Source organism: Pygocentrus nattereri, chromosome 17 (genome assembly GCF_015220715.1).
Source record: "Pygocentrus nattereri isolate fPygNat1 chromosome 17, fPygNat1.pri, whole genome shotgun sequence".
NCBI lineage: Eukaryota > Metazoa > Chordata > Actinopteri > Characiformes > Serrasalmidae > Pygocentrus > Pygocentrus nattereri.
Window position 1 is genome coordinate 13,720,106 of NC_051227.1, and position 18,971 is coordinate 13,739,076.

Consider the following 18,971-nt stretch of genomic DNA (forward strand, 5'->3'; position numbering starts at 1 on the left):
CTTTATTTCAGGGAGAATATCTTCTGCTCTTCTCCTGCTCCTCCCCCTCCTCTTCCTCTTCCTTCTTGTCATTTTCCCTTTCCTTCTCCTTCCTTTTCTCCTCCTTCCCCCCTTCTTCTCCTTCTCCTTCCTTTTCTCCTTCATCTCCTCCTACTCCTTCTCCTCCTTGTCATTCTCCTTTTCCTTCTCCTACCTTTTCTCCTCCTCCTTCTTCTCCTCCTCCATCTTCTTCTTCTTCACCTCCCCCTTCTCTTCCTCCTCCCTGTGGATTATAAATTTATAATTATAAAAGGTGTATAAAATTACACCAACAATGTTGGTGTAATTTTATACATCAAAACCAGTCCGACTACTTTACACAAATACGGTCCGTCCCCTTTTTTTCTTCTTAGAATTAAACGTGCCGTTTTTGTCGCTGTGCATTAAGACTGTTATAAATATGTAAATGAACCCTGTTCTGATTGGCTGCCCTGTATTGGACTTCTTTCCTAAAGCAGTTCAGGCTTCAGTATACATGAGCAGGGCAGGCAATGGTTGGTTTTCGAACTTTAACCTACAAAGTCTTTACATACACTTATTAAAAAAAGAGATGGTTCTTCAAGGGTTCTTTAGCATGAAAATAGTTGTGTAGAACCATGTATACTAAAGAGTTCTTTGCACCATGAAAGGGTTCTTCAGATTGATGGAGAATGTGCTGTAGATGGTTCTGTACAGTTCATGGGTCCATTTAGAACCATTTTCTTTACTAAAGAACCCTTGAAGAGCTATTCTGTGTGTACCACATTGAACTCCTACTTTTAGTAAAAACACAGAAAATTCTGTTTTCTGTGATCTGGCGCTACAAAGGCTGTGATTTCTGTTACTGCTGTCGTTTTTGCTTTACTGTTACATCTGATTACATAATTCATATTAATTCCAGGTGTGCAGTGCGTTATGTTTACTCTCTGCCTGGACACATTCCAGTGAGGGCTTCGTAATTTGTTTTTCAATGTCATGAAATGACAAACATGAGAAAAATGTGGAGCATCTGCCTTTTTCCAAAGGCGGCGAGGTGCTGCCGTGGCTTCATATCCAAACCAGCATCACCTTCCTGGCAGAAATTTGGTATCAAAGTTGGTCTGAAGCTTTTCTACAGTATTTTGATGGAAATGAACCTGTTTCACTTTGGAGTGAGAAATAATATCAAGTTACAAGATGATACTGATAATGAAACCCTAAAGGTTGAGCTACTCTATCTAGTCCACTGCATGTCTTTGCTACTCACGTTGCTCTAACATGCCTTTTTACTGATTCTGGCTCCTATAGACTTAATTTTATGGTTCTTTAGTAAAGAAAACACTCAAAAAACCCTCTGCATGATTAGTGATCTTTGCATCGTGAAAGACTTGTCAGATTGATGGAGAATGTGCTGTAGACGGGTCTACATAGAAGCTTTTTGGAAAGGGTTCTTCTATTGTAATAAGCTTGACATTGTAATGCTAGAAGCACCTTTTTTGATGCTATAGAACCCTGTACAGCCAGTTTTCCTTCAATCGAAGGAGCTTGTTCATCATGCAAAGAGTTCATATACACTGATCAGGCGTAACGTTGAGTTGATCAGACACAGCAGTGCTGCTGGAGTTTTTAAACACTGCGTCCACTCACTGTCCACTCTATTAGACCCTCCTACCTTGTCGGTCCACCTTGTAGATGTAAAGTCAGAGGCGACAGCTCATCTGCTGCTGCACAGTTTGTGTTGGTCATCCTCTAGTCCTTCATCAGTGGTCACAGGACACTGCTGGCTGGATATTTTTGGTTGGTGGACTATTCTCAGTCCAGCAGCAACACTGAGGTGATCAAAAACTCCAGTAGCTCTGCTGTGTCTGATCCACTCAGACCAGCGCAACACACACTAACATACCACCACCACCACCACCACCACCACCCTGTCAGTGTTACTGCAGTGCTGAGAATGACCCACCACCCAAATAGTACCTGCTCTGTGAGGGTCCATGGGGGTCCTGACCACTGAAGAACAGGGTAAAAGGGGGTAACAAAGTATCAGAGAAACAGATGGACTACAGTCTGTAACTGTAGAACTACAAAGTGCAGCTATACAGTAAGTGGAGCTGATCAAATGGACAGTGAGCGTGGTCGTGATGTTATGCCTGACCGGCGTAGAAACATTTTCTTAACTATAAAAACCCTCAAAGAACCGCAGTTTTAAAGAATGTATAACACTGCTTGATTGCTTTGATTTTCATTGCGTGTTTCTTTTCTGTTCAGAGGCGAAACAGCAGGCGAGTAAGAATGGGAAGAAGTCCAACGGAGCAGGAGGAACCTCCTTCTTCACCTGGTTCATGGTGCTGGCGCTTCTGGGAGTGTGGACGTCTGTAGCCGTGGTCTACTTTGACCTGGTCGACTATCAAGGCGTCATTGGTGAGCGCGTCTGATGCTGTCGCAGCGTAGGACCAGGGCTAACGTGTGGATAAATATCTGCTGCGGTGTGTTTTCATCCAGCTGAGCTGCTGTTAGATGGAAGCTTACTTCTCTATAAATACGTTCATCTGTGTTTTCTTCCTTGTCTGCTCTTAATTCTGCATGCAGCCAAGGCAAAGGACTTGCGTTATAATCTTTCAGAGGTGTTACAAGGTATGAGATCATACCCGACGATTGAGCTCACTGTCATTCACTTCATTTCCTTTATCAAATGACTCACTGTGTGTCGGTAAACTCGGTCGCCCTAAACCTCATCCCCTATTAATGTAGTGTGTAAGTAGCTAAATGATGCGGTACTAAAATTCTATCCATTGAATAAAAATTGAACCAGAGACTTTTCTAGTTTCATTGCCCAAGGATAACAAATGCAGCGTTTAATAGCTGTATTATTTATGTCTCAATGACAGTCATTTATTTATCTACTGAACTCCAATGATTTATGGATTTGGTTTTAGCTACAGTGACTGCCCAGTAGGGGTGGGGGAAAATCCATTCTTGGATGCATTGCAATGCGGACGTGAACAATTCTGAATTGACTCACAAATGTCCAAAAAAAAAAAAATTCTAAATTTTAATTTACAACCGTGTTGACGGAGTGCAAAAGGTGGAGCTTGGAAGTTTGGAAGTGCTGAGCCCGGACAGTCTGGAGGCACAAACAATACTGGATGAGTGAGAAATCTGACCAGCTCTGCATTAAAGCCAGGTTGGGTCAGGAGTCACAACCCAAATGGTTCAGAAGAGCCATTTAGTCCTTTCAACAAAGTCAAAGCACCTTGGGAGCCACAACATTTAACGCCCAGTATGTGCTGCTGTCCTAATGCAGGCTAAACAATATGAATGAAAACCCAGATTCACTCTGCTCTGCTTTAAGCTTCAGCTCAGCAGTAGCCGCTTTCCTCACATCTCGCAACTTTTCCTAAAAAGTAGATCAGCTTCTTGTAAAATGTCTCATTGTTCGACTGTTTTTACGACTGTTCTCCAGCTTCTTGTTTGAATGATCCCCTACCACCTTAAATTTTGCCTGAGGCGCCAGAATGTAAATACGGCACCATTTAAGGTGGATCGGGAAATTCGAAAGAGAAGCTGATTTCATCTTTGCAACTTTTTAGTGATTGACAGTCTCTCATTGCAAATTAAAAGTTCTAGGAAACCAAGGTGCTTATGAATGAAGTCCATTTGTTTCGTGTTCATCTTAAACCTTTTAAACCTGCCTTTTCGTAGCTACTCGTTGGGCTAGACTGCGTTATATGACCTGCAGTCTACACACCAATTCAGTCGTTGAGAAACCAAGGCTTTCGCTTTTCCCGTCTCAAAGATATTTTACTGACGCAATGATCCCCCACCCCCACCTCTACAACGAGACCAAAACTGAAGTTATGAAATCACTTAATTAAACTGGTAGGACAGCCGTGCCGTGCTGCATGCGCGTCCATTACCACAGGCTCTTATTTCACCGTAACTGCGCATTTGATCACAGATGAGTGGCAGCAGCGTTTCATGTGCTCCAAAGAAGAGCAGTGAATGAGAGCCTTCCAGGAAATTGGATGTATATTCATTATAGATCATTACAGATACTTTGCTTTAAAAGCTCCAAGTCCTCAGACAGTGAGAAAATAGAAATCCTGTATAGAAAAGAAATTTATCGATAATCGTTTTATAATCGCATGGCAGCCTCTGAATCGAATCGTGAGGTGCCTAAAGATTCCCACCCCTACTATTCAGTGCTATTCATGAACGTTACTGTCCAGTAATTAGCATGACTGTGACCATGTATACATGATGCACAAAGCAAACTTTTAGTTCAGCTGAACTGAATAAGACGGTCCATCTCAAAGAAAATACTCCATCAGCAAAAACAAGTGCCACAATAATAGAGTTCATAATAATGAGCAACAAAATCCTGAAGTATAATCCACAAGTACCCGAGCATAATTTTTCATTTATTTAACACGTCAGTAAATATGTTGTGTTCTAACAGCTAAAATCATTCATCCTCATCTTTTCATACTTGCTTTCTAGACTCAGTCAAGTTGCTGTCTGAATTACAGAATTAAATTACTGTTGGTTTTCCAGGTAAACTTGTGTCCTACGATGCTGACGGCGACGGCGACTTTGACGTGGAGGATGCCAAAGTACTCCTAGGCAAGTGCACTAAACTTTCTCTGATTGTTAGATTTGGGTTTTTGCTGCATGACTGACTGGTTCACTTTTGTTCCTCGAAACAATGGCGAAGGAAAGCGGAGGAGTGCATGTGCATGGGACTGCAGGGTTTTCAGTGTGTGTAATCATTACTGTGTTTAAAGCCACAAGCCTCCAACCACGAGCCTAAGAAATGACGTGAGGTGTGAAGGAGTGTGTTCAGCATGCTTTTACAGAATGTGTTTCAGACTGGAGGCACAGGGATCAATGTGGAAAGAGGGAGGTTTAGCATGAAAAGTTTCGTTGTTGTAGGAGAGAATGTTCTAGACCATTTTCTTTACTCCTTTATAGGACAATAAAGATCGTTATATGATTTTTACGAATACTCAGCGATACAACCTGCTCCCTTTATTCACGCGGCAGCCGTTCTGCTTATTACATCATACACACAGTCACTGAAATGGATTCCAGCTCCTTTATTGGTGATACAGGGGCAAACTCTATTGTTTACTAAACAGCAGTTAAAGTGTAATGATCAGTAAATGAATTCGGACACTCGGCGACATGCGTCAGTCACATACGCAAAACGCCATCAGCTGGACAAAAAGCTTGAAATGGCTTCTTATTTGTAGCCATACACAACAATAAAAATGCTTAAAGAGCAGGGGATGAGGATCGGGGGGTGGGGGGGTGGGTAGGCTTAAACAACCTATTGGGGCAGTCTTGGGCTGGAGGTTAGGGAACCAGCCTTGTGACCGGAAGGTCGCCGGTTTGATCCCCAGAGTCCTTAAGCAAGACACCTAACCCCCAATTGCTCCCCGGGTGCTGTGGATAGGGCTGCCCACCGCTCCGGGCAAGTGTGCTCACTGCCCCCTAGTGTGTGTGTGTGTGTGTGTGTGTGTGTGTGTGTGTGTGTGTGTGTGTGTGTGTGTGTGTGTGTGTGTGTGCTAACTAGTGTGTATGTGGTGTTTCACTGCACGGATGGGTTAAAAGCGGAGGTGAAATTTCCCCATTGTGGGACTAATAAAGGAAAAAAGAAACTGTAAGGCCTTCTTTGAATGCAGTTTCCTGTAGTTTGGTGCTTTTGCAGACTGCAAATGTGTTGAGGTGTTTGTTTTTAGCTGTACGGAGCTGTTCCTTGTCTCCAGAGAGTCGAGACAGTCAAAAGTTCTGTGTTCAGTGGCTCAGCGGCCGCCATTCACTTCAGCTACTGATCGGTCCTTTTCTTCAGAATGAGAGACTCTGTGTGTGTTGGTACACGCTCAGCATATGTAGAGATTTAGTGTTCACTAGAAATGTCAGGGGAAAAATCTCATATCTCCAAAATAGTAACTTTTAGACAGAAAAAACCTACTTTACTTTACTGGAAGTCAATGGAACCAGACACCTTTCCAAGTCATTTTGGGCCGTTTCTTTTAGGCCATTCATCATGAAATTTACATACATTGTAAAAGAAACGGGTATTTTTAAATGATGTCAAACTGAAAAACGAGAAAAAGAGATGCAAATCAGGGGGGAGGGTGACACAGCTTGTAAGCTGCCTGTATACAAGCCCAACTAGAAGCAACAAAACACCCATGTTCTGTATATAGGACATCACAACTGTCTCAACTAACTGGTGGTCTGATGCACTCAGTGTGCAAGCTTTATATTTATAATTTATAGAAAATTAATGGTCATAAAAATTGCAACATTTTTCACCAAATGATTTAGCCCCATGATGCCCTCAAAATCACTTTGGAATTTTGTAATTCAGACAAACATACATTCTCAGAAATAAAGGTGCTAGACTGCCACTGGGGCGGTTCCCCTCTGGTGTCTGGGGTGGGACCCTCAAGGCTCCATCTCAGCACCTTTAGTCAGGGAGCATAACTGAACCCTAATCCACTGAAATGATGTGTTCTAAGCTGTACTGACTCCCACGCCCCGCCTCGCCTCCAGGCTTTTATTCTACTGCTCTGTTTTAAAAACATTCGGTTATGAAAAGGTACAAATACCAACTTTTCACCTGGAGAAACTGATTTAAGCTTCACAATCAGACCTTAAAACCATTGTAGAACCTCGAGGGTTCCTTGAGAGTACCTTAATGCATGGAAAATGTACCTGAAAAGAACCTTTATTACTAACTGTCTAGCGCCTTAAAACAAACAGATCCGTCACAGCTTTAGTGTTTGAATAGAGTAATTAGTCTATCAGCAGCGAAGACAAAGTGTCTTTTCAGTGCTTTCAAAATGCGCTGCGTCAAATTCGTGCTCCACTTTCCTGCAGCTGCTGACTAATCACCCCGTTCCCGCCCAGTGCGTGACATGATGAGTGAAACGGCTGCCGTGTGAATCTTGGTTTGGTATGGAGACTTTGGTATGGGATTTTGCCCTTCAGTTTTGCCCACTCACGTCAGCCCTGCTGGGTGTCAAGGCCTGTAAAACGACCTAATTTTAGAAGCCCAGTAATGTCTCTGCATGTCCCTGTCCTCTGCTTCCTTTTCACACTCAGCTTTGCTTTAAGCTGCCTTGTCTTTAGCTTCTCTTAGAGAGCACTAGTTTCCTTATCTACTAAACCTTGCCTACAACTTCCACTCCTTTCTTTCTCCATTTTCTTGCTCTACCACTGTTTTTTCTCTCCCTCTCTTTTTTTCCTCTTTGTTTTCCCATTTTGCGTAGGGCTGAGCAAAGATGGCAACAAAGAAAACTCTGACTCCCTTGAGGAAGTCCTCGATATTTTAGCAGAAGAGGGCTCTGATTGGTTTCAAGGCTTCTTCACCTTCCTATATGACGTAATGAGTCCATTTGAAACGCTAGAGGACGAAGAATCCGAGGCGGCAGCGGAGGACGTTGCTGGCACATCACAGACTGACGGGGTTCAGGGTCAAAAGACGTGCGTGATTTTAGGCCTTCAAAACCAATAGCCACGTTTCCTTCAGCATTAACGGCAAACGCACTTTACCGGAGGAGAATTAATTCCCTAGACTCGGAGATTCTGATCTGAGCACACGACCAGGGGGAAAATGTTGGGGGAGTTTGCCAGCAGTCGCTTCAGAGGACCTAAGAACCCTTAAGAAGATGTTGCTGGGAACATTCAGCTGTAAATCTCCTGTGTAAATATCAAGGCTGTGTGATTTTATGCATTTATGCGGTTCTTTTTGTAAAAAAGAAAATCAGTATACAGTCATTTGCACCGATCAGGCGTAACATTGACCACCTCCTTGTTTCTACGCTCACTGTCCATTTTATCAGCTCCACTTACTGTATAGCTGCACTTTGTAGCTCTACAGTTACAGACTGTAGTCCATCTGTTTCTCTGATACTTTGTTACCCCCTTTTACCCTGTTCTTCAGTGGTCAGGACCCCCATGGACCCTCACAGAGCAGGTAGTATTTGGGTGGTGGGTCATTCTCAGCACTGCAGTAACACTGACGTGGTGGTGGTGTGTCAGTGTTTGTTGTGCTGGTCTGAGTGGATCAGACACAGCAGTGCTGGAGTTTTTAAACACTGTGTCCACTCACTGTCCACTCCCACCTTGTTGGTTCACCTTGTAGATGTAAAGTCAGAGGCGACAGCTCATCTGCTGCTGCACAGTTTGTGTTGGTCATCCTCTAGATCTTCATCAGTGGTCACAGGACGCTGCTGGCTAGATATTTTTGGTTGGTGGACTATTCTCAGGCCAGCAGTGACACTGAGGTGTTTAAAAACTCCAGCAGGACTGCTGTGTCTGATCCACTCAGACCAGCACAACACACACTAACACACCACCACCACCATGTCAGTGTTACTGCAGTGCTGAGTGACCCACCACCCAAATAGTACCTGCTCTGTGAGGGTCCATGGGGGTCCTGACCACTGAAGAACAGGGTAAAAGGGGGTAACAAAGTATCAGAGAAACAGATGGACTACAGTCTGTAACTGTAGAACTACAAAGTGCAGCTATACAGTAAGTGGAGCTGATAAAATGGACAATGAGCTCAGAAGCAAGGAGGTGGTCAGAATGTTACACCTGATGGGTGTGCAGTCATATTATATACTGTCCTTATTTAGCATACCATCTCTACTATGTGTCATTGCGGAATTTATATATATATAATATATATATATATATATAAAAATCTACTGACGTTTTACCATATCGCACATCAGGTTTAGGTATGTTGGTCATTTTCTTGCCGTAAAGTTAATGTGTTCTCGAGCCCATCTGTTTTTGTGGTCCAGATAATTTGCCTTCACCATTTAACACACATCTTCACAACATAAACTACACCGAGCAATAATCGTGGATTCAGGTAACTCGCTCTTTCAGCAGTCTACTTGTAAAGGTACTATTTTTGCTATGTGTTCCTGAGCCACTTTTACTAAAGATGACGAACTGAACTACCAAATAAGGAGACACTGGATAAATATGTTGATAAGAGAAGTTGCCATGTCCTGTTTATAGTGGCCTTTGCTCTGATTTACCATTCTGGCCCTGAGAAATGAAAACTACTAGCACATGCTGGCTACTTTGAGAGCCACCATTCTTCTGACAACTGCATTTCCGGCAATTATATCCAATATTGTATTGTGTTATTATATATTTCAGACAGATAAAGGAACGTGCACTGAAATCATTCACATAAAGAGGAAGTTTGACCTCAGTTTAGCTGTCGCAGTGTTCAGTATGCGGCAGCACTTTATCATCCTGAACCCCAGATTTCTGTAACTGTCAACAATGAGTTCCTATATGCCAATAAAAGAATACTATCGGAAAAACGCAACATATTGGATATTCAGTTTAATACATGTGGTTGGTTAGTGTAGTGGTTAACACCGCTGCCTTCTACACTGTAGACTGGGGTTCAATCCCCCATCAGGACAAGCCTGTGACAATATACCAATAAGAGTCCTTGGGCTAGACTCCGAATACCAGCTTGGCCTACCTGTGTAAAATAATCAAATTATAAGTCGCTCTGGATAAGAGCGTCTGCCAAATGCCGTAAATGTAATGCATGATAGGCGGCTATTACTATTTCAGCTCCTTACTTGCGGAATGATGTGCTGTAAGGGGCCTTGCAACCAAAAAATTTTGCTTTCTTTAAGAATGACTGACTATTGATTTTGAGACCGCAGTTGTTCATACAGACTGTTTCCATATGTAGTATAAAATACAGGAATAACAAAGAACAGCCCTATATAGTGGATTTTGTAAACGATAAATTATATTCCAGAGTGTATCTGGAACACTGGGGGATGTCACCAGTGTCTTGTCTCCTTGAATCCTTTACTGCTATAAAGCAGTTTTAAAAGCTGTCTCTAAATGCTTCGCCGTATTAAATAATTACGCATAATTGCTCAGCACACAAGTACCTTAATCCCAGATACGTTGGCCTAAATTAATGGGCAAATTCAGAAAGTCTAACTGCTTTGTTGTCATTTTGTAGTTCATTCTGTGCTTATCGTTCAAGACCAAAGAGGACACCTTTTTATGTGGGGAAGGCCATATTGTTAACATGGCTGCTTTGGAACCCTGGGACCTGTGTTACATATGGATGAGTGGAGTACACACTGTTTGCCCTTCGCATCAAAGGAATGCATTGAAAGATGGGAGGATAATGTTGACTAAAAAAAGTTGGCTCTGCTCACTTTTTAGGAAAGGACCTGCTTGGCGAAGCACACTGATTGGGGGGCAGATCTAAGAATATATATATATATATATATATATATATATATATATATATATATATATATATATATATATATATATATATATATATAAATATAAAAAATTGATATGGGGTGTGTTTTTATTTATTTATTTTTTTTGTATACACCAGATGAGAAGCCAAGAGAGTTGTCCACAAAAAGAGGTATTCTGTACTACCACTTAAACCTAGCTTGCAGTGTGGTATGAGATTTGGGAAAACATTGCAACTATGACAGATTTTGTTTTACTGCATGGTGGGTTTGAGTTTTCAGCTTTGTAGGCACAAATTATTGATTTTTTTTTTTTTTTTTTTTTCTTGTGATTAATGTAACGGAATGCCAGAAAGTGCATCAAATTTTCTCCAGTAACTTTTCCACGTGGTAATTTGAGACCTTGCAGCGCATGGTCTTAGATGGTCTTAGAACTGAGTGAGGAGTCTACACTCACCTGATTAGAAACTTCTCTGTTGTGGTTCCACCTTGCTATTGAACTGTAAGGTCTGCAACAAACAGCTGAATCGGTTCGGCGAAACCTGCAAGTCTCTGTCCGCAACGAAGTCCTGTTCGGCTCACTGCTGGTGGGACCCCACTCTATCAAAAAAATGGCTGCGGCTGCGGCTCCAAATCACAGTCTACATCTACAACTACCTATCCTATTTTCCCCTTTTCTGTCCTTTTTGGCATTTCTGCACACAATTTTTTTTTTTTCAATATGCATTTAAAAAAAAAAAAAACACACACACACATCTGCAAATTTTGAGAGCAGTTTGACTGCAGATCAAGCGGATATACTCCTGCGGTTTCACTCCAGCAGTTTCAGGCTAGTGGAGCGCATACACAGTAGGACAGCATTATTGTGCCATGTAAACGAAGTCCTTATAGGAAAGTTGAGCATCACAAGCGTCACATTCATATTCTAACCAGTGGCTGGTCTCCTCATTTATAATCTATACATCTTCTAATTTATACGTCTCCAATGTAAACAGTGACTGGTTGTATGTGTCGCCATACGCATTACCACACATGATCAGTGGTAACCTGTTAAATCATAAGACCAAACACATTACAGAACCATCAGAAACCAAAAGAAATCTTTAATGGTTTCTTTTTCTTTAAAATATATTGTTGTCCCATCGCAAATTTATCACCAATTTATTGGAGACCCGCATATAACGACTGAAATGTTGATCAGCTTAAAACTCTATGACCAAAACAAGTGTTGAACCTGCTGGAGTAAACCTGCTAGCATGAAACTGGGGCTCTGCAGACAGATGTTAAGGGATTGAACTGAAAAGGATGATCTGATGTTTTTTGGGCACTGATTCTGAGGTTTTCAGGAAAACAATCCAAAAAAATTTTGTTTTTCTGTGGGCTGCTGTGCTTTATAGTTATAAACAGGTGGGCCTTGGGGTGGAAATGGTTGAGAACCCTCTGCTGTAGTCCATCTATTGATGTACAGTATGGTCAGCCCATCATCAATGGATCAGTGACTGCTGTGCTGAGGATGGGCCTCTGGCTCTAATATCTGGTCAGCAGTGGTTCTGTGATCAGAAATTGACCAGTGATCAGTGGGGCTGATACATTGTACAGCAACAGACGGACTGCAGTCTGTAACCGTACACCTGCATAGTGGAGCTGTATAGTAGACACAGGGTAGACTTTCCTACTAAAGTGCATGATGAGTGTGTAGAGTGCCTACACTCTTAATGATGGTTCTTCAAAGGTTCTTTAGTAAAGACGGGTTCTATAACACTCTTTGCATGCTTAAATGGTTCTCTGCATGGTGAAATGGTTCTTCAGATTGACGGAGAATGTGCTGTATATGGATCTACATAGAACCAAAAAGCATTCTTCTGTTGTAACTTCTATAGGAGAACCCTTTTTGGTGCTGTGTAGAACCCTTTTCAAAAAGATTCTATTATAGAACCATATATAGCTCATTCTGTGAATCTGAAGAATGATTTTTACCATGCAGAGAACCATTTAAGCATGTGTTACAGTTAGGAATAGAACCACTGTCTTTACTAAACAACCCTTGACGAACCATCTTTGGTGACTTGCTCAGTGTTTTATATTACCTAAAAATGACTAAATAACTTTAGTTCTATATAGAACCACTTTTAACTTAAGAAACCTTGAAGAACCATCATTTTTAAGAAAGAATGGTAGCTTGCTGAGTGTGTATACAACATGGTGTTTTCCTAACCTTAAAAATAACGAAATAACCTCCTACTTCTCCTTTAGACCTTAATATCACACTAGAATGCCTAAGAAAGGAGCGTGTGGTCTTCTTATTGCAACTTCTTTGATCTGACCAAACTCTTATTATTTAAACTAATGGCCTTGTGGCTTGAGCCTTGATTGCTTGCATCGTGGCCTTCTGAAATTCAGCTGCAATGATTACATCAGCAACCAGTGCTTTCACTCCCTAGAGCATTCCCACGCCAAGGACGCCGGGCTGAAGCTGAGGGAAGCGCTAAAGCAGCAACTCATGATCATCCACGAGAGAATAGAGGCCAGGAAGATAGCCAAACTGGCCCTGGCAGAAGTGAGAAACATCATAGCCAAGGAGGAAGAGGAGAAGGCCTTGGACCGAATGAGGGAGGAGTCGGAGGCCAAGGCCTGGGACAGGGCTGAGGCTCGTCTGAAAGAGGAAGGAGAGAGAATAGAGAAGGCGGATGTGGAAAAGGCCATGGAGAGGATCAGGAGGGAGAAGGAGGAGAGGGAGAAAATGGCAGAGAAAGCAAAGATAGAAAAAGATGAGGAGAAGGAAAAGCCTGAGAAGGATAAGAAGCCACACGATAAGCCTGTTGATGCTGAGGGCAGAAAGGCTGAGAAGGATGGCAAGGGAAAAGAAGCCAAGAAGACTAAAAAGAAACAGTGAAGAAGCTCCTAAAGGGAACCTGTTATGCTCAATTTCATGGTCAACTAGAGTAGATCTGTTCCTAAAACGTTATTTTTCTCATTCTGCTCATCTTTATTCACCCTGTCTGAAACGCTCTGTTAGAGCTCCTGTGTCTCTAAGCCCCACCTCCTGATGAGCCTGGCGTGCTCTGATTGGTCAGCTCGCCCACTTTGTTCTGATTGGTCAGCCTCCAGAGCCGTTCCACGTCATCATGTTTCGCCCCTGTCCTGCAGTCTCCTGAGCAGCTGTAACTCCGCTGTGGCCGTTTCTCCAGCTGCGTTGGTTCTGCCGTATCAGTTTGATCCAGAGTGGATCCTGAAAGTCCGGTCAGCGTCTTCACACGGCTACAGCACTGAACACGCTCTTCCTCCTCTAGGAGCCGCTGAGCTCACCAGTAAGCGGGCAGTAAGGACTATGTTACAAGATGTCATCATGTAACGTAGTTGGAAAAGGGCTGGAATTCCAACAAGGCGTTTCAGGCAACTGAGAAAAGAGGGTTCCGCTTTGTGACTGTAGGATGTTTACATGCACGAAAAGCTATAACACACAGGTCACCAATAGGCAGACTGCGGTCCAAGTCCAGACCCAGACGCTGTCCTATGTGGACCTGGACCTATAACTGATTAAAATATGGAGAATTATTTAATTTTGATGGGGTGGTCCTGTTTTAATCAGCGTAACTTGTCTAGCCTTTACCGTAGCTTTAGAGGCCTGTTGGACTCAGACCAATCGCAGTCAGAGAAGAAAGTGAGTCAGAGGGAAGTTATTTCACATGTCGTGCTCTAAAAAGAGAGAACTGGCAGTAAATGTTCTTGAAATCTGACTGAACTGGACTTTATTTGATCTGATATTCAGTTGTTTGACTGTATAAGATGTTGATATTCCTACTCGGCTGCTTCAGTAAACAGTATATGGCACTGAATAATGATGCAGGTTCGACATTGTGATGTTCTGGACATTCGCTTGAGGAAATGTTCTTTGACTGGACCTCACTGATTTTAATTAAAGACCCCTGCGCTAAAGGAAAAAAAAAACTGCACTAAAGCATAAAAAAACCAGAAGAGCATAACGGGTCCCCTTTAAGTGAAGAGCAGCACATGTGCCACGTGTTCTGAATATTTCAGTTCCATTAAAGATCATTTGGTCAGACATTCTGTGCACATATGTTTGATATATAAGGGAAACGGGTTTAGCTACTCGGTGCGGTAAGTGACCTGCACACAACTCTCGAAGGATCTTACGAGTTGGAAAAAACAGGCAAGGTGCTACATGCCAGCGTAGTCCAGTTTATTTTATTTTTATTTATTTTTTTGGCTTCTGCTGAATGCTATATTAGGACGTAGCTGAATGGGTTTTACTTAAGTCTTAGACTTATTTTGAGCTATTTGTAAATTAGGACATGCTCACTGATTCCAGTTTTATGATGGCCAGAAACCTTATGAGGGATCGGCTTGTTGTGTTGCCAGTAAAGGCGTCATCTTTGCCTTGTGACGTACAGTATCGTGTTTTGGCGACTGATTTGGAAAAGCGCAGAGAAACTAGTAAGACTTGACAGCTGATGCAGCTAAATGTTTATCATGCTTAAGAGTTTTTTTTGTTTTTTTTTTTATTGTTAAAGGAGTACAATATTACACTCTTCTGTATGTCCTCTCTTGTTTTTCCTGCCTATTAATCACATATGTGCGCATATATATATATATATATATATATATATATATATATATATATATATATATATATATATATATATATATACATATATATATATATATATATATATGCGCCTTTGCTACAAAGTTGTGAATAAAAAGATATGGAGCAAAAGTAAACCAACCGTCAGTCCATGTTTTCAGTTTGGGTTATGCAGAATTCATTGTATGAATGTGGTTATATTATTGACCGTGTATGATCTTTTACACTGCATTTGGGAACCATGTATAATTACATAACAGCCATGCCTCATGTATCTGCACATGCACCTACTAAACCTCAGGACTGAAAGAGAAGCCCATCGTTGTGACAAGTCCACCTGCTGAAGAAGAGCCCTCCACACCACCTGTTGAAGGTAAAAGTGACATCAAATTCTCTACATGGGTATTAAAGTTCCGGTGATGCACATATTAATAGTTGAGCCATAATAATAATAATAATAATAATAATAATAATAATAACAATAATAATAAATTGTGAGAAATATCTGAAGCATGGTCTCCTATTCTAGAGAGGCAGCAGTTCGTTGTTTGAATGCCATACCAGCCCAATAAAAGAGCACATACACCAGCAAATCACATCATTATGACCACCTCCTTCTTTCTACATTCACTGTCCACTTTATCAGCTCCACTTACTATATAGGTGCACTTTGTAGTTCTACTGTTTTTAACAAAGTATCAGAGAAACAGATGCACTACAGTCTGTAACTGTAGAACTACAAAGTGCAGCTATACAGTAAGTGGAGCAGCTATACAGTAAGTGGAGCTGATAAAATGGACAATGAGCGTAGAAACAAGGAGGTGGTCATGACGTTATGCTCGATTGGTGTTTTCGGCATCTATAATGCATATAAATGAATGCTTTTGCAATAATTATTCAAACGTTTCTGCCATAAGAAGACATTGCAGACTTGTTCTTTCAATCATACCCAGTGCTATTTAGACTGCAAAGTCGTCTACCACTACTGACCTTTGTGATTTCAACACCAGCTGTGTCAGTCAGACTGAAACAAAGAATTTGTTCTATTTTATCTAAACAAAAGTTAAATATTAACTGTTCATAAATGTGTTATAGACGGCATGTGTGTGCCATCTGCTCTGTTAGTGGATTTTTCACTGATGGGTGTGTGTTGACTTGAAGACATGTAGTTTCATCATGTGTCCAACCCTGACAGTGATAAGCTGGTCTTTTCACATACCACCAAAACCATTGCGTAAATCAGCTGTGAATGTAAACTCTCTGCCGTGGTGCTCAGTGAACACACTGACTTGATGAGTCACACAACCTTGTTTCCAAATAAGGGACGTTTTGCAAAATTGAAAATAACAATGCAATGATGTGCAAAGAATTTCAACCCTGTATTTAATCGACAAAAACAACATATCAAATGTTGAAACTGAAAAATATGTCCTTTGAAAAAAATGCCTATTTTGAATTTAATGTCAGCAACAAGCTTCCAAAAAGTTGGAAAAGGGGCAACAAAAGGCTGGTAAAGTTGTGTATTGCTTAAAAAAAAAAAACACCTGGTGGTTAATCAACAGGTCAGTAGCATGACTGCGTATAAAGAGCATCTCAGAGAGAGTCTTTTAGAAGTAAAGATGAGGAGGGGGTCACCACTCTGTGAAGAACTGCACCATCAATAGTGCAACAATACAAGAAGAACGTTTCTCAACAGCAAAGAACTTCTGCTTTTCATCGTCTACGGTACATAATATCATTTAAAGACTCCAAGAATCTGGAGAAATCTCTGTATGTAGGGGACGAGACCAAAAACCAGTATTTGCTGGCTGTGATCTTTGGGCCCTCAGGCAGCACTGCATTAAAAATAGATGTGATTCTGTAGTGGAAATCACTGCATGGGCTCAGAAACACGTCTGAAAACTACTGTCTGTGAAAACAGTTCATCACTGCATCCACAAATGCAAGTTAAAACTCTAAAACACAAAGAAGAAACCAAAAATAAACAGGATGCAGAAATGCTGCCACCTTCTCTGGGCCCAAGTTCATTTAAGATGGGCTGAGACAAAGTGGAAAAGTGTCCTGTGGTTCAAACACCAGTATTCATGATGGTTTAGGGGGGCATTAGTGCACATGGCATGGGTGACATGAATATGAAACGAAGAATACGACAAAGGAAACCCAGAACTGTTTAGCAGGTGGAATCGTGTAGAACAGGAAAACATTTCAGTTTCAAAACTACAGCAGCGTCTCCTCATTTCAGAAATCCTTACAGAGTGCTATTAAATAAGAGGTAATGAAACACAGCAGTAAACAGGCCCCTGTCCCAACTTTTTTGGAACATGTTGCTGGCATCAAGTTCAAAATGGGCAAATATTTTAAAAAGAAAAAAAAATGTTCCCATCATTTGTTTTTATTTTACATTTTGCACAGCGTCCCAACTTTTTTTGAAACAGGGCTGTAGAATACTTTGTTGTTAATGGCCACAAAATAGTATTATTTAATAAGTCATAGCTGGTCCATCTTGAATTGATAAAAATACATCTATATAAGACTCCATGTACTCTACATTCTTGTCTTTTCCTCTCCAACACACTTTAAATGGGCAAGTCCTCCGTGAGCTGAATGAGAGGTGTGTAAGCAGGAGAAAAACAAAAATGTGCAATGTGTGATGTTCCCAGGACTGGACTCCCCTGAAAATGATCTTCTGGATCTCATTTTTCAGAGCTTGTTTTGTTTTCTCACAAAGTCTCTGTTCTCAAAACAGCTGAACCTGTTGTAGAGGAGGAGATTCAAGCCGAGCAAGTTAAGGAATCCGCTCAGCCTCCACCAGGTATGGGTACTCTTATGCACATTCCTGTGTACACTTGAAAAATTAAAGTATATTTCCAATTAGTTAAGCGCAGTGTTAAGAAAATGCTAATGCATTCATCACAGAGCCAGAGCCTGAGGCTGAGCTTGTGGAGGAGGAGCCTGTGGCTGCAGAAGAGGAGCCTGTGGTGGAGGAGGAGGAGCCTGTGGTGGAGGAGGAGGAGCCTGTGGTGGAGGAGGAGGAGCCTGAGGAGGAAGCAGCTGAGGTGGAACCAGAAGAGGAGGAAGACCAAGAGGTTCCTGAAGAAGAACCAGAAGTTGTAGAGGAAGAGCCAGAAGTGGAAGAAGAGGCTGAGCCAGTTCTGGAACAGGCCGCTCCAGTTGAAGAGGTAGTTGAGGAGGCTGCCCATGTAGAAGAAGCAGTCCAGGAGGTAGTTGAGGAGATTGTCCATGCAGAAGAAGCAGTCCAAGAGGTAGCTGAAGAGGCTGTCCATGGTGAGGAAGCAGTCCAGGAGGCAGTTGAAGACGCTGTCCATGTAGAAGAAGCAGTCCAGGAGGTATTTGAAGACGCTGGCCATGTAGAAGAAGCAGTCCAGGAGGTATTTGAGGAAGCTGGCCATGTAGAAGAAGCAGTCCAGGAGGTATTTGAGGAGGCTGCCCATGTAGAAGACTCAGTCAAGGACGCTACTCCTGTTGAGGCAGTTGAGGAGGCTGCCCCTGTTGAGGAGACAGTAGAGGAGAGGGCAGAAGCTGCTGCACCTGTTGAAGAGGCAGTTGAGGAGGCTGCCCCTGTTGAGGAGACAGTGGAGGAAAGAGCAGAAGAATATGCACCTGTTGAAGAGGCAGTTGAGGAGGCTGCCCCTGTTGAGGAGACTGTGGAAGAAAGAGCAGAAGAAGCTGAACCTTTTGAGGAGACTGTAGAAGAGGCAGCCCCTATTGAGGAAGAAGCACCTGTGGAGGAAGAGGCGGAGGAGGCAGTAACGGAACAGGACGAAGCGCTTCATGAAGAGGAAGCTGAAGAAGAACCAGAGGCAGAATCGGAAGAGAATGGTAAGAACCGTTTTAATATACATCAAGAGGAAACTTACTAAGCCTGGAATGTTTTTCTTGGCTGTTGACACTAAATAGTTTTGTGCTCAAGGTCGCTTACTCTGGCAGGTAGTTGTCCCAGACAAAAACGCGAGAAGAGTCTGGCTGCAGATCTGTACTCTCAGCCGGACATGCACCACCAGCCTATTGATGACGTTAGTGCCGCTCTGCCACGGCAGTGTTTTTGTCAGTTTTATGAAGAAAAACAG

General features: G+C 42.1%; 2 protein-coding genes across 5 annotated transcripts in view; both read left to right on the forward strand.

The window, feature by feature from the left end:
- LOC108432484 (aspartyl/asparaginyl beta-hydroxylase-like) overlaps positions 1-18,971 on the forward strand; it is a 33,748-nt gene that overhangs the window by 8,820 nt on the left and 5,957 nt on the right. For 3 of the 4 annotated variants that reach the window (XM_017706329.2, XM_017706331.2, XM_017706327.2), the window contains exons 2-7: positions 2,266-2,418; positions 2,587-2,631; positions 4,552-4,620; positions 15,185-15,256; positions 17,630-17,695; positions 17,800-18,723. In XM_017706329.2, coding sequence (XP_017561818.2) covers positions 2,266-2,418; positions 2,587-2,631; positions 4,552-4,620; positions 15,185-15,256; positions 17,630-17,695; positions 17,800-18,723 — 1,329 coding nt within the window. The remainder of the gene's footprint in view (positions 1-2,265; positions 2,419-2,586; positions 2,632-4,551; positions 4,621-15,184; positions 15,257-17,629; positions 17,696-17,799; positions 18,724-18,971) is intronic. The other variant, XM_017706330.2, reaches the window with a different exon arrangement.
- On the forward strand, positions 12,202-14,342 carry LOC108432485 (stress response protein nst1-like). The gene has a single exon (XM_017706332.2). The coding sequence runs from the start codon at positions 12,778-12,780 to the stop codon at positions 13,168-13,170; it is 393 nt and encodes a 130-aa protein (XP_017561821.1). The 5' UTR covers positions 12,202-12,777; the 3' UTR covers positions 13,171-14,342.